The sequence below is a fragment of the Helicoverpa armigera genome, chromosome 6, assembly GCF_030705265.1.
Source record: "Helicoverpa armigera isolate CAAS_96S chromosome 6, ASM3070526v1, whole genome shotgun sequence".
NCBI classification, from domain to species: Eukaryota; Metazoa; Arthropoda; class Insecta; order Lepidoptera; family Noctuidae; genus Helicoverpa; species Helicoverpa armigera.
Genome location: NC_087125.1, coordinates 5,764,620 through 5,787,758, shown reverse-complemented (window position 1 = coordinate 5,787,758; position 23,139 = coordinate 5,764,620). Strand labels below are relative to the sequence as shown.

The window sequence follows — 23,139 nt, the reverse complement described above, 5'->3', positions numbered from 1 at the left end:
ATGATTTACGATTGCAATATGATTGTAGAGCAAACTACCGTATAGACTAAAATCACCAAAATAACAAACCAATCGAATGTCGTTGGAATACGATTGGTGTTATATTAGTAGTAGAATGCCCGATTCACACTGCTATTCCGATCATATTGCGATTCAATTTCTATACGATTTTGACATTATTAACATAATAGAATCGGGCCCCTTAACTTTGAAGACGATCACCGAATTCACCGACCATCCCGAATTAGGCATCCCGATACCCCTTGGTAAGACTAGTTATTAGACTTTCTGGCTTTCGATGACGCGTAACGACTGCCAAGGATACCTTAGTCGATAGAGACAACAATCCATTAAACTCGACATACTACACTAAAACGCCATGTTTAGCTGTGCTGTATTTTCGTGCGTAGGTATGGCAGTTCCATTTAGATTGATTATTCCGAGGCGAGGAGAGGACAGAGGACGAATAATTATGGGACGATTCATTTCAACATAATACGTAGTCTGTGGTATTTGTGTATGTCAGTGTCAGTGTCAATGTCAACCCAACGTTTGAAAATGTCAAAAATGACCGGAAAAGCGAAATGTCATCAGAAGCATTGATAAAATAAATATTTATTTTTACATTAAAAACGTAGTATTTTCTACGTAATTAATATTAAGTTTCTAAATTTCTATGTACAAAATGGAAACCAAAGTAGCAATAGTAACTGGAGGCAACAGAGGCATAGGATTCGAAATAGTGAAAGGGCTGTGCCAAAAGTTTGATGGTGCTGTGTACCTTACTGCTAGAAACGAGGAAAGAGGACGACAAGCCGTTGAGAAATTACAAGATTTAGGCCTAAAACCTCTATTCCACATATTGGACGTCACATGTGAAAAAAGTATTCAAGATTTAGCTACACACATCGCAACACATCACTCTGGAATCGATGTTTTGGTAAACAACGCCGGCATCCTAGACTTCGATAAGGCTATCTCATCTCACGAAGACGCCAAGAAACTCATCGATACCAACTTTATGAGTTTGTTGACCATTTCTAAGATATTATACCCTCTACTTTCCAACACAGCCAGAATAATAAACATAAGCAGTGATTGGGGCCTATTATCCAACATACGTAAACAAGTCTGGCTAGACACATTGGTTAAGGAGGACCTTACGGTTGAAGAAATATTAGAGTTTGTAAATGAGCTGTTGCGAGCAGCTAAAAATGGTAGGAGTTCATTTGTTTCGATGGCAGGGCATTTTGGAGATTACAAAGTGTCAAAAGTGGCTATGTCAGCACTAACATTTGTACAGCAACGGCAATTTCTGGCACAAGGCAAAGACATTTCCATTAACTGTGTCCACCCTGGATTTGTAATGACTGATATGACAAAAGGAATGGGTGACTTCACTCCAGAGCGAGGGGCACGGGCACCTCTGTACTTGGCCCTGGAGGCACCCCAGTCACTCAAAGGAGCGTTCATTTGGCATGACTGTCATCATGTCAATTGGGATGACTAAGGATGTAATGGCTTTTAAAATTGTTAGTGTTACAACCATGTTAATCCTGTGATATCAGTGTCACATGCACTTTAAACTAAAATATATGATTTCTTTTAGTTGAAATGTTTTCATTTGTTACGTACATCAGAGAATATACTGTATAACATTATATGTACTTATATTTCCTGTCATGGAGGTTGTGAATGATTTACTTATACAGTAATGTAACAAACAATACATTATATTCTTTGTTGGCCTAATTGTAACTAATAATGAATAAAATTAAATTTATTATATCTGTTCCCTTATCAAGGCCATCATCACTGTGCAGGATGATGTAAAAATTTGTTAGTAAATATAGTAGGTACCTGTTAAAAAAACACTTCTTATTTCTTTTGATTAAATATCTTGATATGTATTTGTTACTCTTTGCAATTTACATAACCTTTGAATATTTTAAAAATAGTATATAATTTTTAAGTTTAACATGAGTGAGTATGCAGCATAATTGGTCACAAAAGTGATCAAATAGATTTTAAACATTAATTAAATTAATTAAAAAAATACATATTTTTAATCACAATACTGCAGTCTTAATAAAATTATAGGTATTTAGTTACTAGTCAGCAAACGTAAGCTATCTCTACCTAACATCTTAACCAGGTTGTATGAATTACCTAGATTTGTACAACAGGACCAAGTATTTACTTCTACTCCTTAAATGTCTCGATTATTTTCTTATAGGAATACCTACATAACAAATAACAACTAAAATATTTCATAATATATTATAATATGAATGACTCAAACAAGGCAGTCAACAACATAATAATTATATTATACCAACAGTGCTTGATAACCCCTTGATAACTCGTACAATAGATAACAAAACCAGTGGGGTTGTTGAATCAGATCTGTGTTTTGAGTATTAGGTATTTTATTCAACAGTTACCATAAAGAGATAAATTGGTAGCAATCTCCGCAAAAATAGGATCTGCGTAAATACATATACTATTTAGGGATTAGCATGTAGGTAAATTGAACAGTAGGTCAAGATTATCAATTTAATCCTCGTGCTTTTGAATTTTTTTCTTCTGGTATCTCACGTTACAAAAGAAACAACCTTAGCATTTAAAATCCTACAAAGTACCTACTTAGTAGGATGGTAAATGAGTTATAATATTGAAACTGAAATTAGGACAGTGGAACCTAATTGAACCTCGTATACCCCAAAGATAATTAAGCTGGGTAGGTACTTTTCAGTGGTTCCTGTGAGATAACTCCCAATTAGGAATTTTGTGGATTAGCCAACCGATTCCAAACCTCTTTTTACGTAGATACCTTCTACTTAGGTGTTTACCTACTGGAAAGTTCAAACTTAAACAAAAGTAAAAACTGGCTAATTCCTTCTGTTGAAAAAGCTGTTTATAACAAAAATAAAATCGACATATAAAAAAATTGAAATTCCAAAAAAATAATAGGTACCTTGGTGGGCAGAGGTACATCGCTCTAAAAGTCGATGGCGAAATAGACTCAACAATTTCCTCCAGACACCAATTTTTAGTAGTAGGAAGGTACATGAGGGTAGGTACGTACCTATATTATAGTGCATAAGAAAGGAAATTCAGGAATAATTATTCTTAATATTTGCGCAATGATTTTTTGTGTAGGTAGGCACATAGGTATTATCAGATATCCGAATTAAGAACCTTATCACTCTAGGGAAGTCGCCGTCGTTTATCAGTCACACACACATCACAATATGCGTGGATATTTTGCTTACGGTTCCCGGCTATAGGAGGAAACGCAACTTCAGCAACTTGTATCGACTTTGCAGGTAGGAAGAAAGTACAGTAGGTAAGAAATTAAAAAAAAAAAACATTTTACATGTCAATAATAATACATATAATGATAGAAATCAACGAACATTAACGACCGGAACTTTCTTAAATCTTTTCTTATAAAGTTCACACCACAAGCTGCGGTTACTTTTCACGGCTAAAAAGTAAATATTCATAGCTACAGTTTGCAAATACTTTACGGCTACTTCGAAATAAAATGGGAAATCTAAAACATAAAATAATGGTCCAAGGAACTGGACTACGCCGCTCAGTAGAAATATTAAAGTCGCTATGTAATAACGGTGAGTGGTTACTACACCTCTGCCGGGCACAGTTGAAGTTTTAAACAATGCAAAAATTACTCTTAAATAAATAATGAAGTTGATAATCAAAGGGACAAACATTACAGATATATCGAAGATTACGAAAGCATACGTATATTTTGCAGCGGTTTCCCGAGTAGACGACTTTAGTAATGGCACTGCAATGGCGTGCAAAAGTATGTTAGTGACAAAAAGTAATATAAGAGGTCCTCCCCAAGCGAAAATACAACTTTTGAGATACCGCCTGCTCACGTCAGAACCAAACACTTTTACAATATCCACGTAAAATATCCAACACAATACCAACATCCAGCAGTATGTGACTACCCACATGTATGTGGTAACAGCATCGTATACTAGCATTATCCACATCGACGTGGAATTGTGCTTTGCAGTGCTATAGTATACATTATAGACATATTCATTGACATTTTCTAATGATAAATCAATCATTGTAACGAAGATCGTGTTAAGAAGTACAAAATTTTTGAAATGGCGAAATTTTTTAATAATTTTCCACGACACTAAACCAATTAAAAATACACACACTGTTAAACATATCACGGTATAGTTTAACGCACTGATATCCAATGGGTATGGCGGTAACTCATCTCGCTCATCATTTGAAGAGGAATTGTCACGTTGAGTAGAGTTGTTCATTCTTGTGTTGTCCGCAGACATGATCACGGCGTCTTGTGACCTAATAGTTTATTATTGAATAACTTAATAGAGTATTTAATATGCGCATGAGCAGCAATACTCGTTTGATCGCGGTGCTTGGCTAATAACGCTCAGAACAGACTGATTATAAAAAAGAGGTTTTTGAAGTCGCATATGGAAATCTGTAAATGTATGGTATTCAAAATACCTTGATGTTTGACCTTAATTGGTGGATTCCTTTATAAAAACACAGAACAACATTTGAAAAATAACAAATTATAGGTATCTGCTACTCATTTATACTAATATGATACAGAGGAAAAGTAGGTACTTCATTGAGTAAAACGAAGAACTTATGTGTTTTACTTTACCAATAACAGACTATCCGTTTACTGCGGTTTCACCCGCTTCTCGTAGGAACTACAAACAAAAAATGTTTCCTCTTTATTAAACATATGTACCTAAAAGTATAAGTTCTAATTATTGTGGGGGTTCTTACCTAAGTAGTTAAAGAAATGTTACAAATTAAATGTTTTTTCTTATTTCCAGATTTTCTTAACTACTTAGTACCTACCTACTCACTACTTACTTACTGTGCTACTTTATGTACCTAGGTAGGTATTTATATTAATATATGTTCATCTATATTTTATCTTCCTAAACATACATAGTATGTTGCTTATGAGAAAATCTAAATTGAAATTAAAAGAAATGTCATGCACATTCCGATCTCATCATCATCATCCTCCGAGCCTTTTCCCAATCACGTTGGGGTCGGCTTCCAGTCTAACCGGATTCAGCTGAGTACCAGTGCTTTACAAGAAGCGACTGCCTATCTGACCTCCTCAACCCAGTAACCCGGGCAACCCGATACCCCTTGGTTAGACTGGTGTCAGACTTTCTGGCTTCTGACTACCCGTAACGACTGCCAAGGATGTTCACTGACAGCCGGGACCTACAGTTTAACGTGCCATCCGAAACACAGTCAATGGTGTCTAAGATATACTTAGAAAGTACATACAAACTTAGAAAAGTTGCATTGGTACTTGCCTGACCTGGGATCGACCCCGCGCCCTCATACTTGAGGTTGGTCCTTTACCCACTAGGCCACCACGACTTATGCACATTCCGATCTCATCTTATTTAAATTGGCAAGTCAAAAAACTACGGAAGCACAACATACCGCTCTCATCAAACCGGTTTCTAACTTATGAGACTGGATTAGCCTGTTATACAACTTGATAAACAACTACACTTTTTGATTTTAATAAATTAATAGTTTAAAACACCCAGAAAAACACGCTTTTATAAATGCGTCGTAAAAATCGTTTCAAGACATTTCTAACTAGTTTAATCTCAGATATGATATAATGTTCAATGGGTTCAAAATAAATATTTTTCGATTCCATCGTCAGATCAGTTCGACAGTGCCTAGGTTCATTAGAGTCAAGAAGAATTCTGTGTATATGTAGGTACCTCCTGTGGTGCTCCTCTGTTTTTAGTATCATAGTTGGTTGCAAGCCGTCAGCCGCTATGAGATAATATGAGATTTCATTTAAAATTAAGTTTCCACAAGTGTTATCTTTTGAGAGGTTTTCTACCGCCGCGCCGCTGTACCGGTATTGTGAGCCTCGTCGCCACACCATGGTATGGAACCCTCGGTGGGCGAGACTCGGACCTTGACGATTTTAATAGATTTTTTTACACAGATTCATTTCATACTAAGTTAAAAACGTTTTCCTCATACACGCAAACAGGTTTGCTCTCTGTATCTATCGTTTGTCTTTTAATTGATAAATCTTTGTTGTTGACATCAGCCATGTCTGAACCAGAAGTCAGTCTGTACAACTCAACACAAACACCTGAAGAAAACCGCGATGGAGTGCCATCAGTGACCTCCTATCCCACGTTTGAAACTATTGTGTTTATTTTAACGGTGTGCGTATTTATAATTGGTTTCGTGTCATGGATAACAATTAAAAAGTTCCGACATTTTAAAAACTACGTGTTTCTAAGTGCGATCTTCGCTGCATTGGTGGATAACCTAAATATATTATTCTACAAAATACATATTGTGAATACGAATTATTTGGACGAGTCGACCACTGATTCTAGTTTTGTTATAATAATGCTGTATGACGCTGTGTTCACATACTTTAAATCAGTTTTTCACTTTTGGCTCTTAGTCATATGTTGCGTATTTTACGTAGATATTGTTAAAGTTTTTGGAGTGAACGTGAACAGAAGATATCTCAAGTGTAGCCTTTTTGCTTGGGTTGGACCCTTAATATTAGTTTTTTATAGTAGTGTTATCGATCCAGGCATAGCGTTGTTAAGTTGGACATACGGAACGCCTGAAACATTTGCGATTGTTAATGATGTTACTATGTATATTGATTTATTTTTTATGTTTTCGCCTTTAGTAATTAACTGTTTTATTTATGTTAAAGTTATTTCAATATTGTTTAAAACGTCTAATGTTAACAAAACGAAAACACCTTTTAAAACACGTCGCTTCTATATAGCGACATTAATATTTTTACTGAGCGGAATCCAGATTTTGGTAGGGGAGATATTTGCACTTTTAGAAGAGCATTTAGTAACAACTGTTCTAGTTTATGTACAAGCTATAGTGATCAACATTTACTTTCTCATCGTAAAAAGTAATCGTGATATTTGGCGTGATATTTATATGAAGCGAACGAAAAAGCATGTAAGTGAAATGAATTTGCAACAATACACCCACCCATAGAAGCCATACATCGAGATATAAGGCGTGAGTCGCACAGAATTAACCCTTCTCCGTGCACGATTTTACCTATAACACAATTACGGAGTAATGCAGGCAACATGGACATTAGAACCCATACAAGGCGCAGCTTGTGCATTGGTCGCCGGTACTCCAGTAATGAGATTTGTTGCTAAGTATCGAAGAATTGACACGAATAAACAACTACATATAAATAACACATGAACTTAGTGGGTATATTATAGCCCCTAGCAGATCTTTTTGCTTATGACTCGTGGAAACCATATCACGTGTTTTCCAGGATTCCGCCTATGTAAATACGACAAACATCTCAATCGATTAAGCCGCAGGTACCTAGGTAGGTACCTAAGAATTACTGAAAACTGTTAGTAGAAAAATATATATTTTGATTTGAAGAATTGACTTTCATGTAAATATTGTGTTTTATGAATAAGTTTGTTGAACTTATGAGTAAGTATAAAAAAAAAACTGGCTATTAACTTAAATGTTTTATTTTTTTATATTTTCCTTGAACCTTTGTTGATTGAACCTTGCGGCCAAACAACCAAATCTACTTTACGTAGGTAAGTACTAAGTACCTATATCTTATGTCTACCTACAGAAACAAGACATGGTTTAAAATCTAGTATCTTTTATCTTTATTTAGCCATCTAATACCAGTAAGTTACAAGCATCTTGTCGTCGTGTCATACGATTAATAAAGCTATTAAAATAATTGAGTCGGACCAAATTACAAAATTCTTTTAGTGCTACACACAATCGCTGTGTACAATTGAATTGATAAGTATCACGCGACACTCGTTATTTTGATTTCCTTAGTACATTACCTCTTGGGAACGAAATGAAAATGCTTTGATAAACACGATTAATTCAGAATGTCGGGTAGTTCATATCTAGTAATTGTTTACATGGCGGCGGCCAGTGCCGGCGTCAATATCTTTCACTTGATTGTTGATTTAATTTAGGTGCTTAATAGATAGTAGCAATTTCAGGAGATTGCTTTTTTTGGTTACACAAATATTTTATGTAGACGTTGAATATTGTATGTACGTAGATTTTTACCTGTAGTGAGGATTTGTAATATGATTTACTATATCTTGGAATTATTAATTGACGACACTGAAAACTTGATGAAAAGTTTTATTTTTTTTGTAAAAATCCAACATCGAATTCTATCAATATTTTTTTCTGCGCCTGCCAGAAAAATTGCTTCAATAAGGCGAATAGGCTGCACCTACATAAATACTATAGGAGCAGATTACTTTTATAGACGATGGTAAAAGAATAATATTATTAATTAGACATAGGGTATTATAGATTTAAATAGAAAATCGTCTTTTCCAAAACGCTTAGGTATGTAAAGAGTGTCTGAGAGAGAGAAGTTTAATGTGTCTCATTATGTCGAAAGGAACTCAAATCGAAACATGACATCCTAACCAACATGTTGCATTCAAAACATCTCAGGCGTTTTATATTTACCACGGAACCACATTGTGCCTAGCTTTATTGAAAAGTCTAGTTCATATATTCACCTAGTTTATTTACCTTAGTACATGTAAAAGTTGTTTTAAAATTTTGTTGATTTTATAATAAAAATATGAACTTATAATTTTTTAAGACTTAAAAGCAATTAAAAATATCTTGGATATTTCTTCCCTACTACTCCTGTGTCGTCAACTGACTTCCATCCTTCACCTACTTCCATCAATCAATAAATGATGGCAAAGGTGCTAACTATAGGTGCAAATAAAACATCAACTTTATTTCATAAATATTTATATTGAACTGGCCTTAATAAATTACAACTTAAACCAAAACTTATAGAAATTGACTGACGATTTCACTTTCAAGCATGTTGGTGATGACAATATCAAATGTGTCCAAAACATTAAAAGTAGTATAACGGTTTGACCGTAGTAGGTACTTTACCATGAAAATTTGGTAATTGAATATACAAAAGGTAAATACTTATTCTAGTGTGTCGACAACGCTGTCCGAAGTATTCAGTCACAATTCAAGTCGTAAGGCATGCACGAGTCAATCATCACTGACCGCTGAACTCTCTTTGGTGTTCTAGCCGTTAAGTTTTCAAGTAACAACGTCACTTTTAATATGAAAACACGCGACTGTAAAGCTATACCTATCTAAATATAATAAGGTACATCTGATTTTTACAATAACATAAAATTTCACACTTCAATTACATTGATATAAAACACCTATAAATCGTTTTTAATACACATTCAAAAAATAGTGTTTCAGATTAATTTTTAGTGCAGTCTCATAAAAGAAATTAGGTATAGCCTCTAATAAACTACGTCTATAATTCAAAATTCATTAAACACGACTTATTTCTAAAATAAATGCATTATGAAGAATTACACATGAATAAATTGCATTTGTTTATAATGGTGACAAACTTGTGGTAGGTGCTATGAAGCCGTCATAATTAAATGATTTTGACAAAACTAATTTATGTTAGATAAAAAACGACCAACAAAACGAATTTATTTAACATAAATTAGTTTCGTTGGCCTCATTTTTGAGGATCTTCAAATATTAAAATATCTGAAGTAGGTAATACCGATAAAATATAATAATTACGACGGTTTTTCAATGCATTATTAAGGGGGCATAACTTCGTAAAGTGATGTATGGTAACAGACCAATAAGCGGTAACACTTGAATTCCTCTTCTGAGTGGTAAACGTGATTATGTACAAAATATCGTCATAAGTATCATAGTAATTTTATGCAGACTTAACACAATTAATAAGGAGTTCCTTGTACATCTTCAACATTACGTGTCAAAGTAGTAAAACTATACAATTCAATACCAATGGCTCCCCAAAAATTAAAATGTCGTAGTATAAAATACAAACGACGTGGGCCTTCTACCTATAAGTTATAAATACTAAATAAAATATATGACGCCTATTTAGCTCTAGTCTAAATAAATAAAGCGTTTCACACACGACTAAATAAGACACTTTACTTTGGTATTATTAGACTATATATTACTTACCTACAGGGTACCAGATTGCCGACAGTTTTTAAATAGACTGTTCCATACCTACTTTTATATCACTGTTTTATGGGACGGAGATTGTAAGGTTTACACTAAAAATATACACAGTTATCAATCTATTCGTAATTCTTTGTAGAACATGGTTAATTAGTAACAACACGTTTCACAGGTATTTCTTAAGGCACTAAAAGGTAACAATTATTTCTATTTACACATAGACAACTCCTCTTAAATACAACCTTCAGGTTTCGCAATCATATGGATAACTAAGCATAACTTTTCTTTGTTTGCTAGTTTCAGTGTCACCCTTAGGACCACACTAGTTTGCACTGCATGCGAGTCAGGAATTGCAAGCATCATCTTTTGTTGGAGCTGTGATTGCTCTGGCATTAGTTGGTGATGAGTGGGGTGAGGGGTGCCGGGGGTTCGTCGCCGAAGTACCTGTAGCGGTGTGGCACCTGCAGCGCGGCGGGGGGCTCGGCCGCGTCCGAGTGCTGCGAGTCGCGATGACGGCGCAGGTCCACCTTCCTCTGGAAGGCCTTGTCGCAGAGCCCGCACGAGAACGGCTTGTAGCCCGTGTGCTTGCGCATGTGCGTGATCAGGTTCGAGCTCTGGCTGAACGCTTTCGAACACACTACGCATTTGTGCGGCTTCTCACCTAAAACAATAACATTTAGTTATGAGCACTTTGTATTAAGTTGACACCTGCTGTGATTAATTATGCCGCCCATTGATACACGAAGTATACTTAGTTAGTTCACAATTAAATATTTTTTTGTAGAATCATAAAAAGGCTGATAGAAAAGAAGATACCTACCTACTTTATTATATCACCGAGTTATATGCAGAAATTCAGAAATTCGCAGATACATATTATTTTGTAGAAGGCCATTAAGTTAATTATTATAATTTTGTCAAGTCATATATCTCGCGAAAGCTCAAAAATCGTTAAATAGATACATTGTATTGTACGGAAGTATTAAACAAGAACGAAATTACTTTACACAACTTAGCTTTAATTAACTACAAAACTTCGATTTCCTAAATCATTTATAAATGAACGACTGAAAAACATTACGTATCACTTCGTCAAGTAATTAAAGCTTGTATAAGTGGGCCAATACTTGTCATAATCATCGGCTATTTATTATTAACGGTGAGGTTCCCGAACTGATTTAATATGCAACGTCGCCTTGTACACCGGTATTTATTAACTTTAACGGTAATTGTTTGTAGCTCGATATAACGATACAACGCTAACCAGTTTTGTGAAACTTTATAATTCACATGGATAAGGACCGAAGGATCTTCATGACATTATTTATTTTGTGTAATGAATCACTTTTCAATAAAAACATCAGAGCCATCGGCAATTTACCTTACCAGTTACTTAAAATCTCCAAAGATAGTTTACGAATAAAATTATAGCAAAAAATGCAAATGTCATTTTATAGATAGAACAGGATTTAAGTGAAGTTTTTGTTAGTGCCGTGATCGGCGTGCACGTGAAGGCCTGTGAAGGCTGCGCTCTGCTGCGCGGCTAATTGCAGCCCGAGCCGCATTTTGGAATATTGATGATGAGGCATTTATCGGGAGGACGAGCGCCATGTAAGGCCGCTGTAAATCATTCGGAACAGGGCAGAGACGTGACGAGATGTCTCCGGCCAAGACAAATATGTCCGCCACATTTTTTAGCTACTATAATTCGTCTCGTTGAGCTTACTGGAAGTAGTCTGACCATTGAAAAACGTATGCGACATTTATTTTGCTTACAGTACGTCTGGTTTTTTTTAAATGCCTCCATTGTATTATAGCTACATTATTTTCATTGAAGTTTCTTTTTTAATATTTTGTAAGATAGGAGTTAGTTCGTAACATTAGTAAAATCGTCAGTAAAATCTGGTTATCTAGATATTAAATAGAATCATTAAGACCAAATCAGGGCAGCTAAAGCTCTGCATTTTGTCGAGCATTGCAAGGCATATTTTTTGCTTATTGGAAATTCATTAAGTGCAGTGGACGGACTGCGATTTGCCGTCGAAAAGGTAATTGCCCAGCATTTAAATATTTAATTCCCAAGGCATCGTCTGCGATGTGTCGCGTGATTGCTTTTATTGGGCGTCTGCCTATATGTTTACCATTTAATGAACTTGTTCCACAGTAGAGAAGTCTAGGCTATGCCGCGGTTATAACACTATATCATGTACTTATACAGCTTAATAAATCGACGAGGATAAAGTCTTCAGCAGCTGTTTACTGTCATTCCGATTAAAAGGGCAATCGTCGGAGATTACCTATCATTACACGCTCGACACGAACGTACGTGGATATCGCAGGCGACTAATTGAGAAAGTAAAATTTTATGTGAATAAATAAATTAACAGCTACTTGGTAATGATACAAATTCTTATAAAAGGACGACACGATTGAAATTATGATGGCGAAGAGTGAAGTAACGATATCGAATTTCCTTATCGCAATAAAAGTGCTATAAAGTATATATATTAGTCGCGTAGCTGACGTATTTACGTGCTATGCTTGCAATGAACACCTTTCATGAACTCCGAGTTGATGGTCGCGATTCTATCTGCTCAAGAGATTGGGGTGAATAACGTACATTTACAGTTGCACTAATAGGGCCTGTGGCTAAAATCATATAGGTAGATAAGAATCACAGCCTTTTTTTAGAAACAACGTCTTTTTATATGAAAACAAAATCTTTAGATTTTGGTTGTTATGCACCATATACATGTTAAGGTAGCAATAAAAGTTTCATAGGAAATGATAGGGCTACGTAAAGTTGTGTAATGAGGGGACGCGCTGACACTTCAGCTGACATAAGTTACGTGAAACAGTTGTCATAATAATTTGAGTTTCACACTACTTGGAATACACCGTGTAATTTCGTTTGGGTTAACAATACTTTGACAAGAAAGTGTTATGCAGTAAGGGAAGTTAAATCTTTATTAAAAACGTTTCATTATATTTAGTCGTGTCTCATGACAAAGACAGCCACAAATATCGCGAATTTCCTCCTTTAAGTAATATGTCCTTGAATACAATGATTATAAAACGAAAATGTTTTGCGCAGTTGGAAAATGCACCACACCCGAGCGCGTGTCTGTGTGCACTGCAAATAAATGAACACACTTATCAGCTTAAATTGGTTTTGAGCTCAATGATTTTACTCAAATTAGGTGGTGATTAATACAGTTCAGGTACAAATTGTTTGTTGAAAGACTTGAATTTGTACATCGAAAGAGAATTTAATTAAAATGAATAATGCATATTTTTAAATCGAAAAGAAAAGGTTGTTAAGGTAACATACATTCAGTGACTATTTAGTCAAATGGAACAGAAGATATGAAAATTTGAAGATTTGTGAGGAGCATGGAGCATGCAAAAGGGGTACCACGGAGTACCCGCTGGGTAATACTAAAAAAATCATAGCTGTAAAATCATAAATGAAAAAGATTGTAATTGTAAGTTTTGCGTTGTGAAGCACCTCGTAGATGTTTGCAGCTTCTGTTCTCCCGAATCTCTGACTAGATCTCGGATATCTAAGATAACTTTCAACATACCTGTGTGTATATAAGTATGCTTCTTCATGTCTGACTTCTGGTGGAACCGCTTGCCGCAGTACTGGCAGGGGTAGGGCCGCGTGTCCGAGTGGATCAGCAGGTGCGTGGACAGCGTGCTCGACCGCTTGAAGCACTTGCCGCACTGCTTGCACTAAACAAACAAACGCACACATTCACACGACCTTCCAATAAAGACATATTTACTACATCCCCGACTCCCCCTTGTCGCATATACTAATAACCCTTAATACATCCCTTTGAGTGACGTGCAAAGGAATAGTGCAATTCAGTCATTTGACCCCACGATTGCCAAGAAATCGGCTGAAATATAACAGAGTACGGCACTAGATATAATTATAAACGTGGCGTGGACAGCGTCCATCACCTTCAGTTAGACGGTGACAGCCAGTAATAAACTAATAACAGGGCTCTACCCCTTTCTACACTTTTCTTTGATTTCCCATCTAGCATCGGCTATGAATTTTTTTACTGGCTAGTAATTAGCGTCTATTACTAACCAGTTATTATCCGTAGGTATTTTTCTGGAGAAATAATAATCATACAATGATACTTTTGAATAAAAATCAAATAATATGAGAATATTGTATCACTGGTAGGTACATTTTATTGATTTCAGTTACGATAGAACGTAGTCTATTTCCACGAACTGTTTCCTTGCTGAACATCACCTTTATGAATTAATTTATAAGTAAATACACGACTAAAAATTTATGAATCGACACTGTGTTTGTTCACATTTAAAATCACAAACATTTCAGTCTTATTAATAATCACAGATTGAAGTTACATCAAGGAATAAGAAAAGAATAACCATATATTTTCATAGGTTTAACTTTGATTATAACTTTAATCTGTGATCATTATTAAGAGGGCTAGTGAATGACTGGGTCTTAAATTCCACAGAAAGCTTCTTAAACAAACAGGTTGTTTTCTGTTCACTTTTGTTTTAAACAAAGGACTTTTGACTAAGCACGTGCTATGACTTTGCTTTAGATTTGTTTAATCAGATGTTTCTGGTATGCAATAGTATAATTTCGTTACTAACTTGGTTTATTTACTCGACACACAGATTAGGAACTTGGATTGTTTTCAAGGAATGAAAGTCTTGTTTGAGGTGAATTCCTAAAGTATGTACGAAGCTTTTGAATGTGACAAAAGATCGTCTATTACGGGACTGTTGTTACAAGATTCAGGCGCGAAGATTTTCCACCTGATTCGCGGTGCGTCAATAAATCTCCTTCAAACCACTGCGGCGCTTCGTATGACACATCGGGCTAATGAAGCGGACACCCACAACTACTCGCAACCTGACATAAAACATATAAGAACAGGAAAATATGTTGTACGGCTATTAGTCGGGTGGTTAGTCGTTAAGTATGCGGCGCATGATAATCCATGGCACAAATCCGCGTAGCGGGCCTGTGACAGTTGGCCGGGCAGCTGCATCGCCTCGCGCCTCACAAAAACCGCTACTTTTTTGGTCGCCTTTTTATACAATCGATGCACTCTCTTATAAACAACACAGGTGCTAGGGTATGACCGTCCACATATGGTTATCGGCTTGTACCACGTAGAGAGGTGATTTTTTATGATAGCCGTTTGAATTTAAAAAATCTAGTGTCGTTTTTTACGAAACTGGCTTTTTATTAACGGCTTTGTGGAACCTGCTACGGTCCTTCGCGAGGGGGTCGCTTTAACGACTGTTACGTTTCTTAATGGAAAATAACGATTAGGTATAATGGTTCTTGTTTTAAACAAAATGAGATAGGTCTCAACTCAAGTTTAAAACTCCGTCGTCCTATCATAATCTAATATCTACTAAAACTAATGATTCTACGCATTACACTCTTCTGTTATGTTCTTGTGTGTCATGTAACAAAACTATAAGGACAATGTTGTTAATTCCTAACAATTTAATAAAGTTTTAAGTAGAGAGCGGTGAGGCGAGCGACGCGTGAGTGGCGCGTGGCGCGCACGCGCCGCCCGCCGCCATTGTCTTACCGCGTGCACATATTAATGCGATCATAATTACAATTTATTGTTCCTTCATAAATTACTAATTACTCAATATAAAAACAAAGAAATGTCTGTCTTTTTCCAGTAAAATGTTTATTTATTCATTGACCGTAATTGTTTGTCGAGTAGCTGATAAATGCAGTCTTCTTTGATTAAGCCGCCTGAAACATTATAATTTTGTTTTCGCTGTTGATACAGGTACCTAATAGTTATGCCACTTCCAATTATGCACAGATTATTATTTAATTGCTGTTACCTAAATTAACGAATAGTCAATTGAATAATAATTGTGCGGCGCCTAAGAGTAGCTCTCCAACATATTTATCGTCATATGACACGTGGTAATTATTGGTCCAATAGGCTAGTTTCCTAAAAAATAATAATTAGTCCGTCTTGTAGATTGTCCAAAATTAAGCGATACGTATTTTTTCTTTTTTAAATTGGATCAGAACTTGTTAAGATATAGCGTGTTAAAGTTGAGTGTGACGTCACAAGTTGCTACAATTTTCAGGACACTGTGACGTAAAAGGCCCCCACTCCTAATTTTTGAAGCGTATTATCTTTGTCATTTTATGTTTAATTAAAAAAAGAAAAAATACGTATCCAATATTTTTTGATTATCTAAAAAGCGGACTAAATATTATTTCATTATTTCGACCCTGGAAACTACCCTATTATAAACCACCGCGCCGTGATATTAAAAGTTGGAATTTTGATTAAAACCGATGAGGATTTTTATAACGGCGGCACGTAGAAAAAACGAAAGGCACAAAAATGGCGAGAAGACGAGTCAGCAGGCTCGATGTGCGCCGCTAGCGAGCGACGCAGGCGCAGCGCGCGACCCGTTCCGATACGCGACTACTTATTAAGACAGGGGCAGTTTTTGCTATTTGATTTGTTAAAGAGACTAAAACGGATACTGGTTTGCTATTTTAAAGCATTTTAAACGGAAACTGTACAGTTATTCTGGACTTGTTAAAGCATATAGCTATCTCGGTGCTAGTCGCCGATCGAGAATATTTTGCTATTGACTTTTTTGTACTTACTTGGAATGATTTTTCGTTTCTGTTTTCATTTTTGAGTAGTAGAGAGAAGTTGAGGTCTCCGGCTGGTGAGGGTTTGATGGGGTAGTTATGGTGTGCGGGCGCGGAGGGACAGCGGCGCGGCTCCGCGCTCGGCGGCCGCTCGGCCTCGTCAGGGTTGCTGCGGCATCTCTTGACTAGTTCGAGAGGCGTGTCTGTGTCATCCTGACCCTCCCATCGGGATATCGGCGACTCTTCTCCCACTTCAACTTTTTCACGCTCACAAGCACTTCCCGGGGACCAGATATGCCGGTTTTTGGTTGACAAATTCAAAGGAAGCTCTTCCTCATCATCTGCAAACAAGCAATCGAAATTGTACAAAAGGCTTTATAGGAAATATGGCGTTATTGTATGCAATACTGTGTCAACAGACAGGTGAGTACCGACAGTTTCTCTTCGACTGTTCTTCACGCTTTTATACGTAAATTTAAAGTCGGACGAGTCAAATCGGTCGTCTGTGGAGTGACTTATGAAATCTGTACAGCTGCGCCAGTATTTGCTGACGTTACGTCATTGTTTGCTCTATAATACATTAAAAACTTGCATACACTCTCGTCTACACAAGCGGAAGAAGGTTGTAAAGTTTTTTTTTTAACATGAACTCAAAGTTATAGCTGAAAATAACTTTCCAAATGATAAGAAGATTTATTATTTTCCTGTTACTGAAAATATACATATTGGAAGAAGACTTTGAAGAACTTGATAGGTACATTGATAAAACTGAATGTTTCCGTTTGTTCTGATGTCGAAGGGTACGGTTTATGTAATTTTTAATGTCACATACATTTGGTACTTAAAGGATAAGGTTTGTAAGGTACGATACTAAGAGTAAGAGTGTGTTTAAGGTTGAAAGTCTCTTCCAATTCTATGAAGGTTTTCAGTAAAAGGTAAATAGACATTAAATACCAACCTACCTCTTTGCTTTCTACTTTTATATGTATTAGCATGAAAAAACAGTTCTGAAGTACCTACTTACTTAAAACTGATAACATAGAAACACATTAATTACATTCTTTTTAATTGAATCTTGAAATGAAGTTGTTATCGAAGCAATAAAATGTCAGTTCGCTAAAGCATTAGTCAGTTTATAAATAAATAAAAATCAAGTATGTAACTACTTATTGAGTTTCCTTCGCCCGGTTTCTTTGTTATCTACGAGGTTGAGTCGCAACCGGTACTGGATAACAAACAATTAGAATACTTAAACATTTTCGTTCGGCGACAAAGAGCGACGGCACTTAGTCGCTTTTCCTTGGAGTGTAGGAACAAGCTCGTTGGCTCCTTCGGCGGAGGTAAACGACATGTAAACGACGACATATCAGCGCTTCGAGTTATTAATCGGTGCCTTACACTGATAGCTATTCTAATGAGTATTATTCAGGAGAAGCCGCGTAAGGAGGCCGAGGCGAACCATGTTTTGTAATGCCGCAAACGTATCTAATTACCATTTTTAGGATTCTTGAAACACGTAAACACTTTCAGCGCGAGGTGATTTACTTGCGCTGTTTATATGAATTTGAATGTACCGACGCAACGAGCTGCGTATTCAACAAATATTCAGTCGTCAGACTTTGATTTAAATGCTTGTTTGATTTATAGTAATTGCAAATATGTAGGTCAGTATTGACTGCAATGAAATTCTAAAGAATTACAAATTAATAGTAACTGTAGACAAGTGCACCATGCGATATGTCCACACAGCCAGACACATTGTTCTAGAATCAAACTGGGCTACTGACTCACCAACGATTTGCAAGAAAGTAAAAAGGTTTTTCCATTTTTAATGATAATTATTTCTAGAAAATGTATGGGTGTATAAATAATTACAAAGGCTTCAATGAAATCTTTTTCCAGGATTGAGTTTAAAGTTATTATTTGCAACGGTTATGTAAAAAATACTTATTAATATCGAAACATCATGGTACTGATTAAATAATAAATAATATCTTACCGTCTCTAGGTGGGGTATGCCTGGCGTGGTCCACCGAGGGTCTGGCGAAGTGAGGCGAGGCTCGCGGCATCAGCAGCGGCCACACTCCCGCGCCGCTGTATAGCGCTCCGAGGCCACTGCAGTACATCAGTGCACCCAACTCTGCACACATCAATAATAATTAATAAGAAGAATTATTCAATAAAGGAACAAAACTTTTTACACACAATAGGTCTTAGCATTTACACTAAATAACTATGACAATTAGTAGTGAAGAGGAATCTATAACTATAGGATAGTGTTTACCTGTAGCCCGTGCGTACTGCTTAAGCGCCCTCCCAGCTATCTCGATATCTCCCAACTGCAGTAAATCCAGCCGGTGATGTGAGAGAGTGTCAGGCGAGCGCGGGGGTGAGTGCGGGGACGGCGGGGTCCGGGGGGACATGCTCCCTTCAGGTGATGGGAACCGGTGAGCTGGCGGAGGCGGCGACGAGGGCTGGAACTGCTCCGCCAGCCGCGATAGCAGAACGTGCCGAGACATCCTGTGCAGAAGGAATACTTGATTTCAAACAGTCTTTTGATAACCTCAATATAAAAAGCTACAAAAAAAGAAGCTAAGAAAAAACCCTGTAAGTTCTTCCGTCGGTACTGAAAACCCACATTTTCTTTTGTTATCATGCAGCTAAACTAACAAAACGCGTATAAATTACACGTAATCACACTAATAACGCTACGTTAACAATTAGCGCCTGCATCACAATGTTTAGTTCCAGTTTGCATCCAATTAGAACAAACCACCTGAGCTTTTGAATTGTCATTGAGTAGCGGAGCCTTATCGATCGATCGTACTGCAAGTATTCTGCTTTCCCGTGGGAACCTTCAGTTTTCTTTAAGACGTTTAGGTACCTACAACTTTTGTAATAAGCTTCATATTTACACTTAACAAGTTTTATTTTAGTGACACAATTATTCATTAACAAAAAAAGGTTTAAACCCGCTAAGGAAAAACTGGATATCGCAAGGATTACTGGTTTCTGCCTGATGCTGTATTTTAAAGTCAATGGCATTTTGATTTAACCAAGGACACGTACCAAGTACAACATAAAATGACATTAGGAACATTAGCATTAGAACATTAGCCTCCACTATTAATTATGTCCTTACTCCACGTAATAAAACATTAATTGGTATAGCTTCATTGCGTTTAGAAATGATAACGGAGTTGTCAGTCACCTTGTTCACGAAGACAACTCAATATGATGGTAAGTACTGCGTTTATCAAGATTTTACGGTCAGCGCGGATCAATTCAAAAGTTGCGATATCATCTTTGTTTTACGTGACCGACGTCATTAGTGTCCATCCGACTATGTATGTACGTATTTGTTGACAGCCCTTGCTGATTAATCCGACCGCTTGTTTGTTGACAGCGAATCGTATTAAAAGCTCAATCAAGCAAATGAAGAATCAGAATAATGGAAGTGGTCGGCGGAGCGAGCGGCGGCGCGGCGCCCGCTGCGTACGCGCATTAATAATGCACGTGTCGAGTAAAACAATCTTCATTAGACTAACACACATTACATATTTACAGAATGGATGTCCGCGTGTTCCCATACCATTCCGCCGGACTTCCATTAGGAATTAAACTCGAGGAGCGCACCACCGCCACTATACGCGGAGACATTACATTTGTCGTTGTAAATTATAAATAATGATGTCGGACAATGATTTGCCAAATTTCCTAATTACAATAATGCACAAACAGACTCATTAACGAATAGTTTCGTGTAGATATTGATCTCTTGCATGATATTCACGAAGGGAATACTCTTGTCTTAGAAATGCAAAGCAATTGATTTACTCCATTACTAGTAATTGGCTAACAAGCTAGCTAACGCGAGGGTTGTGTGTCGCAATTTCTTGTTTCAATAAAGCAAGTCTTTATTTATTAAATTGCGAGTAGCAATTATCTACCGCGCGACGACTGTCACCTATTTTTTTCATTACGATACAATGGGAACTCGAGCAAATGTTGAGAAAATCAATCAGCGCAGAAATTGTCAGGAAAAAATACGTTTCTGTTTTAGATATTTGCTCAGGTCTATTGTCTTTCAATAATCTTATTCAGACACGAGTGTCCGCCGTCTGTTGTATGCTACAATGTTTCAAAAGAACAGGTGTTTTTAAAGATTTAAAAATCAAAATAAGATTTCATCAATTTGTACAGATTGCTTTACAAATAATGTTGTCAATGTCAATTAACATAATAAGTGTTTTATATTAGCACCTATAAATTATTTGCACATTAAAAGAGATGTTACCTAATTACTAATATGCCTTTCAATAAATGCAAGTTATAAAAGCTTAGACAAAGCTCTGCTCTTTTTAATGATGGCCAGCTTTTCCCGCGTTTTCCCGTGCGTGTAAAAGACGCATTGACCATTTGAAAATAATAACGATCTTTAGAAATCCAATTAATAAAATTCATACAAAGTAAAAAAACCTCTAAAGCAGTGTTTAAAATATATGTAAAAATATCAGAATCTTGAAATCGGTATCCCATAGTGCTCATGCCTGCAACTTAAACTGAAAAGTTACATAATATATTTCGTTTATTAAAAAAGGCGTTTTGTAAAGATTCTTTTCAAAATCACACACGTCGACAAGAAAGAGTAAAGAAAGCAGCAAATGTTCAGCAAAAACGTAATGAACGAAATTACAAGCCGATGCATTTGTGAGCACTGAAAATATTTCACCGCCCGTGGTGTCTCGTCGTCTCGTTCAATACTTAGGTATTAAATATATCGGAACACATGTACAAATTTGGTTTCGTGTTGTTTGTGCGACTGTGAGGATATAGGTACACTTGCAGATTATTTGCATTGCACTGCATCCTACAGACGTATTCTACGTGTTATATTGTTCCTTGTTTAAACATAGACATGAGTAAATATTATGTGAAAAGTAGGACTTTCAACACAGTTTTTGCTTCCGTGAATGGAGCATGATTTAGATTTTCTTTCTTAACATAAGTTTCTTGAAGAACTTTTAAAGCTGTTTTTCTTAGATTGCAGAAATGAATGTAGGTACCTTATCTGATGTGAGATATGAAATCTTAATATGCGTGAATAATGTATGCAGATCTGCACAGATAAAGGACAGTGAGATTAAGGGTCATCTTAGGGGCGCAGTTCAAATTATTAAAAGGTAAGTAGTAGGTAGTTGTAAATAATTGGTTATGGTTATTAAATTCAAAATAGTAAAACTTCTTGCCCTTGTTGTGTGTGAGATGTTGTAAATATAAGTTTATTTGATTCTTATGAGTAAGTTGCAGTTAAAATCACTTTCAGATTTATTTTTTGTATATTATTTTTATAATGAGCCGTAAGTACCTACTATTAAAAATATTATAGGTAGAGGTAGCTTAAAAGCGCAAAGGCACGCAAGTTTTTCATGATTGTCATGTGTATGTAAAAGAAAAAGGCTCGAAAATAATTTTCATTCTTGCTTATTAGAGGAAGTTTGGATATAAATAAAATAAATTGCAGAATATAGATGCTGTCCTTAATAGATACGGATATGGTATTTACAAAGAACGCATTCCCAAAAAATTATAAGGAATAAAGAACATGAAGGTATAGCTAAGTAGAGTAATAGAGGACAAATTGTACTAAGATATATCTAACTATGTAATAATAAAAATATTTTTAAATAAAGGTTACCTTAAATAATGAAACTTCTTCAAAGCTACGAAAAGCTATTACACTCACTGCTACGAAATTCACTGTGTTCTACGTATTACGAAATATTGTGATCAGTCCAATAAACACCATGAATCTAATGACATTTTATTGTAGGTCCAATAATAAAATAAAGTGTAAAATAAATGCAGCGTACGATATGACGTCGCGAAATCGTAAGGCTGCGTGGGATCGGAAAACGTCACTGACTGCTACGGTGCGTCGCGTTTGGCGCCTGGCACCTGACTGAAATAAGGCTCGCGCGCCCCGACCTACCCGACTGCTCTTCCACAATAACGTTCTTTTTTCAAAACTCTGCTAACAAAAAAGAGGTCGGACGGAGGCTGAGCAATAAAGAAATGATTTGATGAAACAGGCACTTGACAGGTGGCTCGCGTCGCATCCTCGCATACACCACTTAATTGTTGGTTGCGTTTACGTTGACGGCGCAGAGGATGCACTGAAAAATGGCTTTTAAGTATTAATGCCCACAAATAAGCGGTTGCTCCCTGTGTGACATTAAAACCCTTGCATTAACAATCGCAAAAGTTAGTTGCGCATAGACCGGTCCGCTACTTGGGATGAAGCCTCTGCTTGGTTACAAGTAATTCTTCTATATGTAACTATCTATAGGTACTGGTAAATACTTGTTAATTTG

The 23,139-nt window shown here is 36.4% G+C and overlaps 2 protein-coding genes across 2 annotated transcripts; one reads left to right on the top strand and one right to left on the bottom strand.

Annotated features, from left to right (window-relative positions):
* Window positions 1-546: 546 nt before the first annotated feature.
* LOC110371928 (carbonyl reductase [NADPH] 1) lies at window positions 547-1,608 on the top strand. The gene has a single exon (XM_021328391.3). It carries the CDS (start codon window positions 677-679, stop codon window positions 1,508-1,510), a length of 834 nt encoding a protein of 277 aa, XP_021184066.1. The 5' UTR covers window positions 547-676; the 3' UTR covers window positions 1,511-1,608.
* A 7,268-nt stretch (window positions 1,609-8,876) lies between these two features.
* Window positions 8,877-22,727, bottom strand: LOC110371960 (zinc finger and SCAN domain-containing protein 2). Its single transcript, XM_021328437.3, has 6 exons — window positions 22,464-22,727; window positions 19,050-19,285; window positions 18,765-18,905; window positions 16,778-17,106; window positions 13,695-13,845; window positions 8,877-10,771 (listed from the first exon to the last, which is right to left on the bottom strand). The coding sequence occupies exons 2-6, from the start codon at window positions 19,282-19,284 to the stop codon at window positions 10,503-10,505; spliced, it is 1,125 nt and encodes a 374-aa protein (XP_021184112.1). The 5' UTR covers window position 19,285; window positions 22,464-22,727; the 3' UTR covers window positions 8,877-10,502.
* Between the last annotated feature and the right edge of the window lie 412 nt (window positions 22,728-23,139).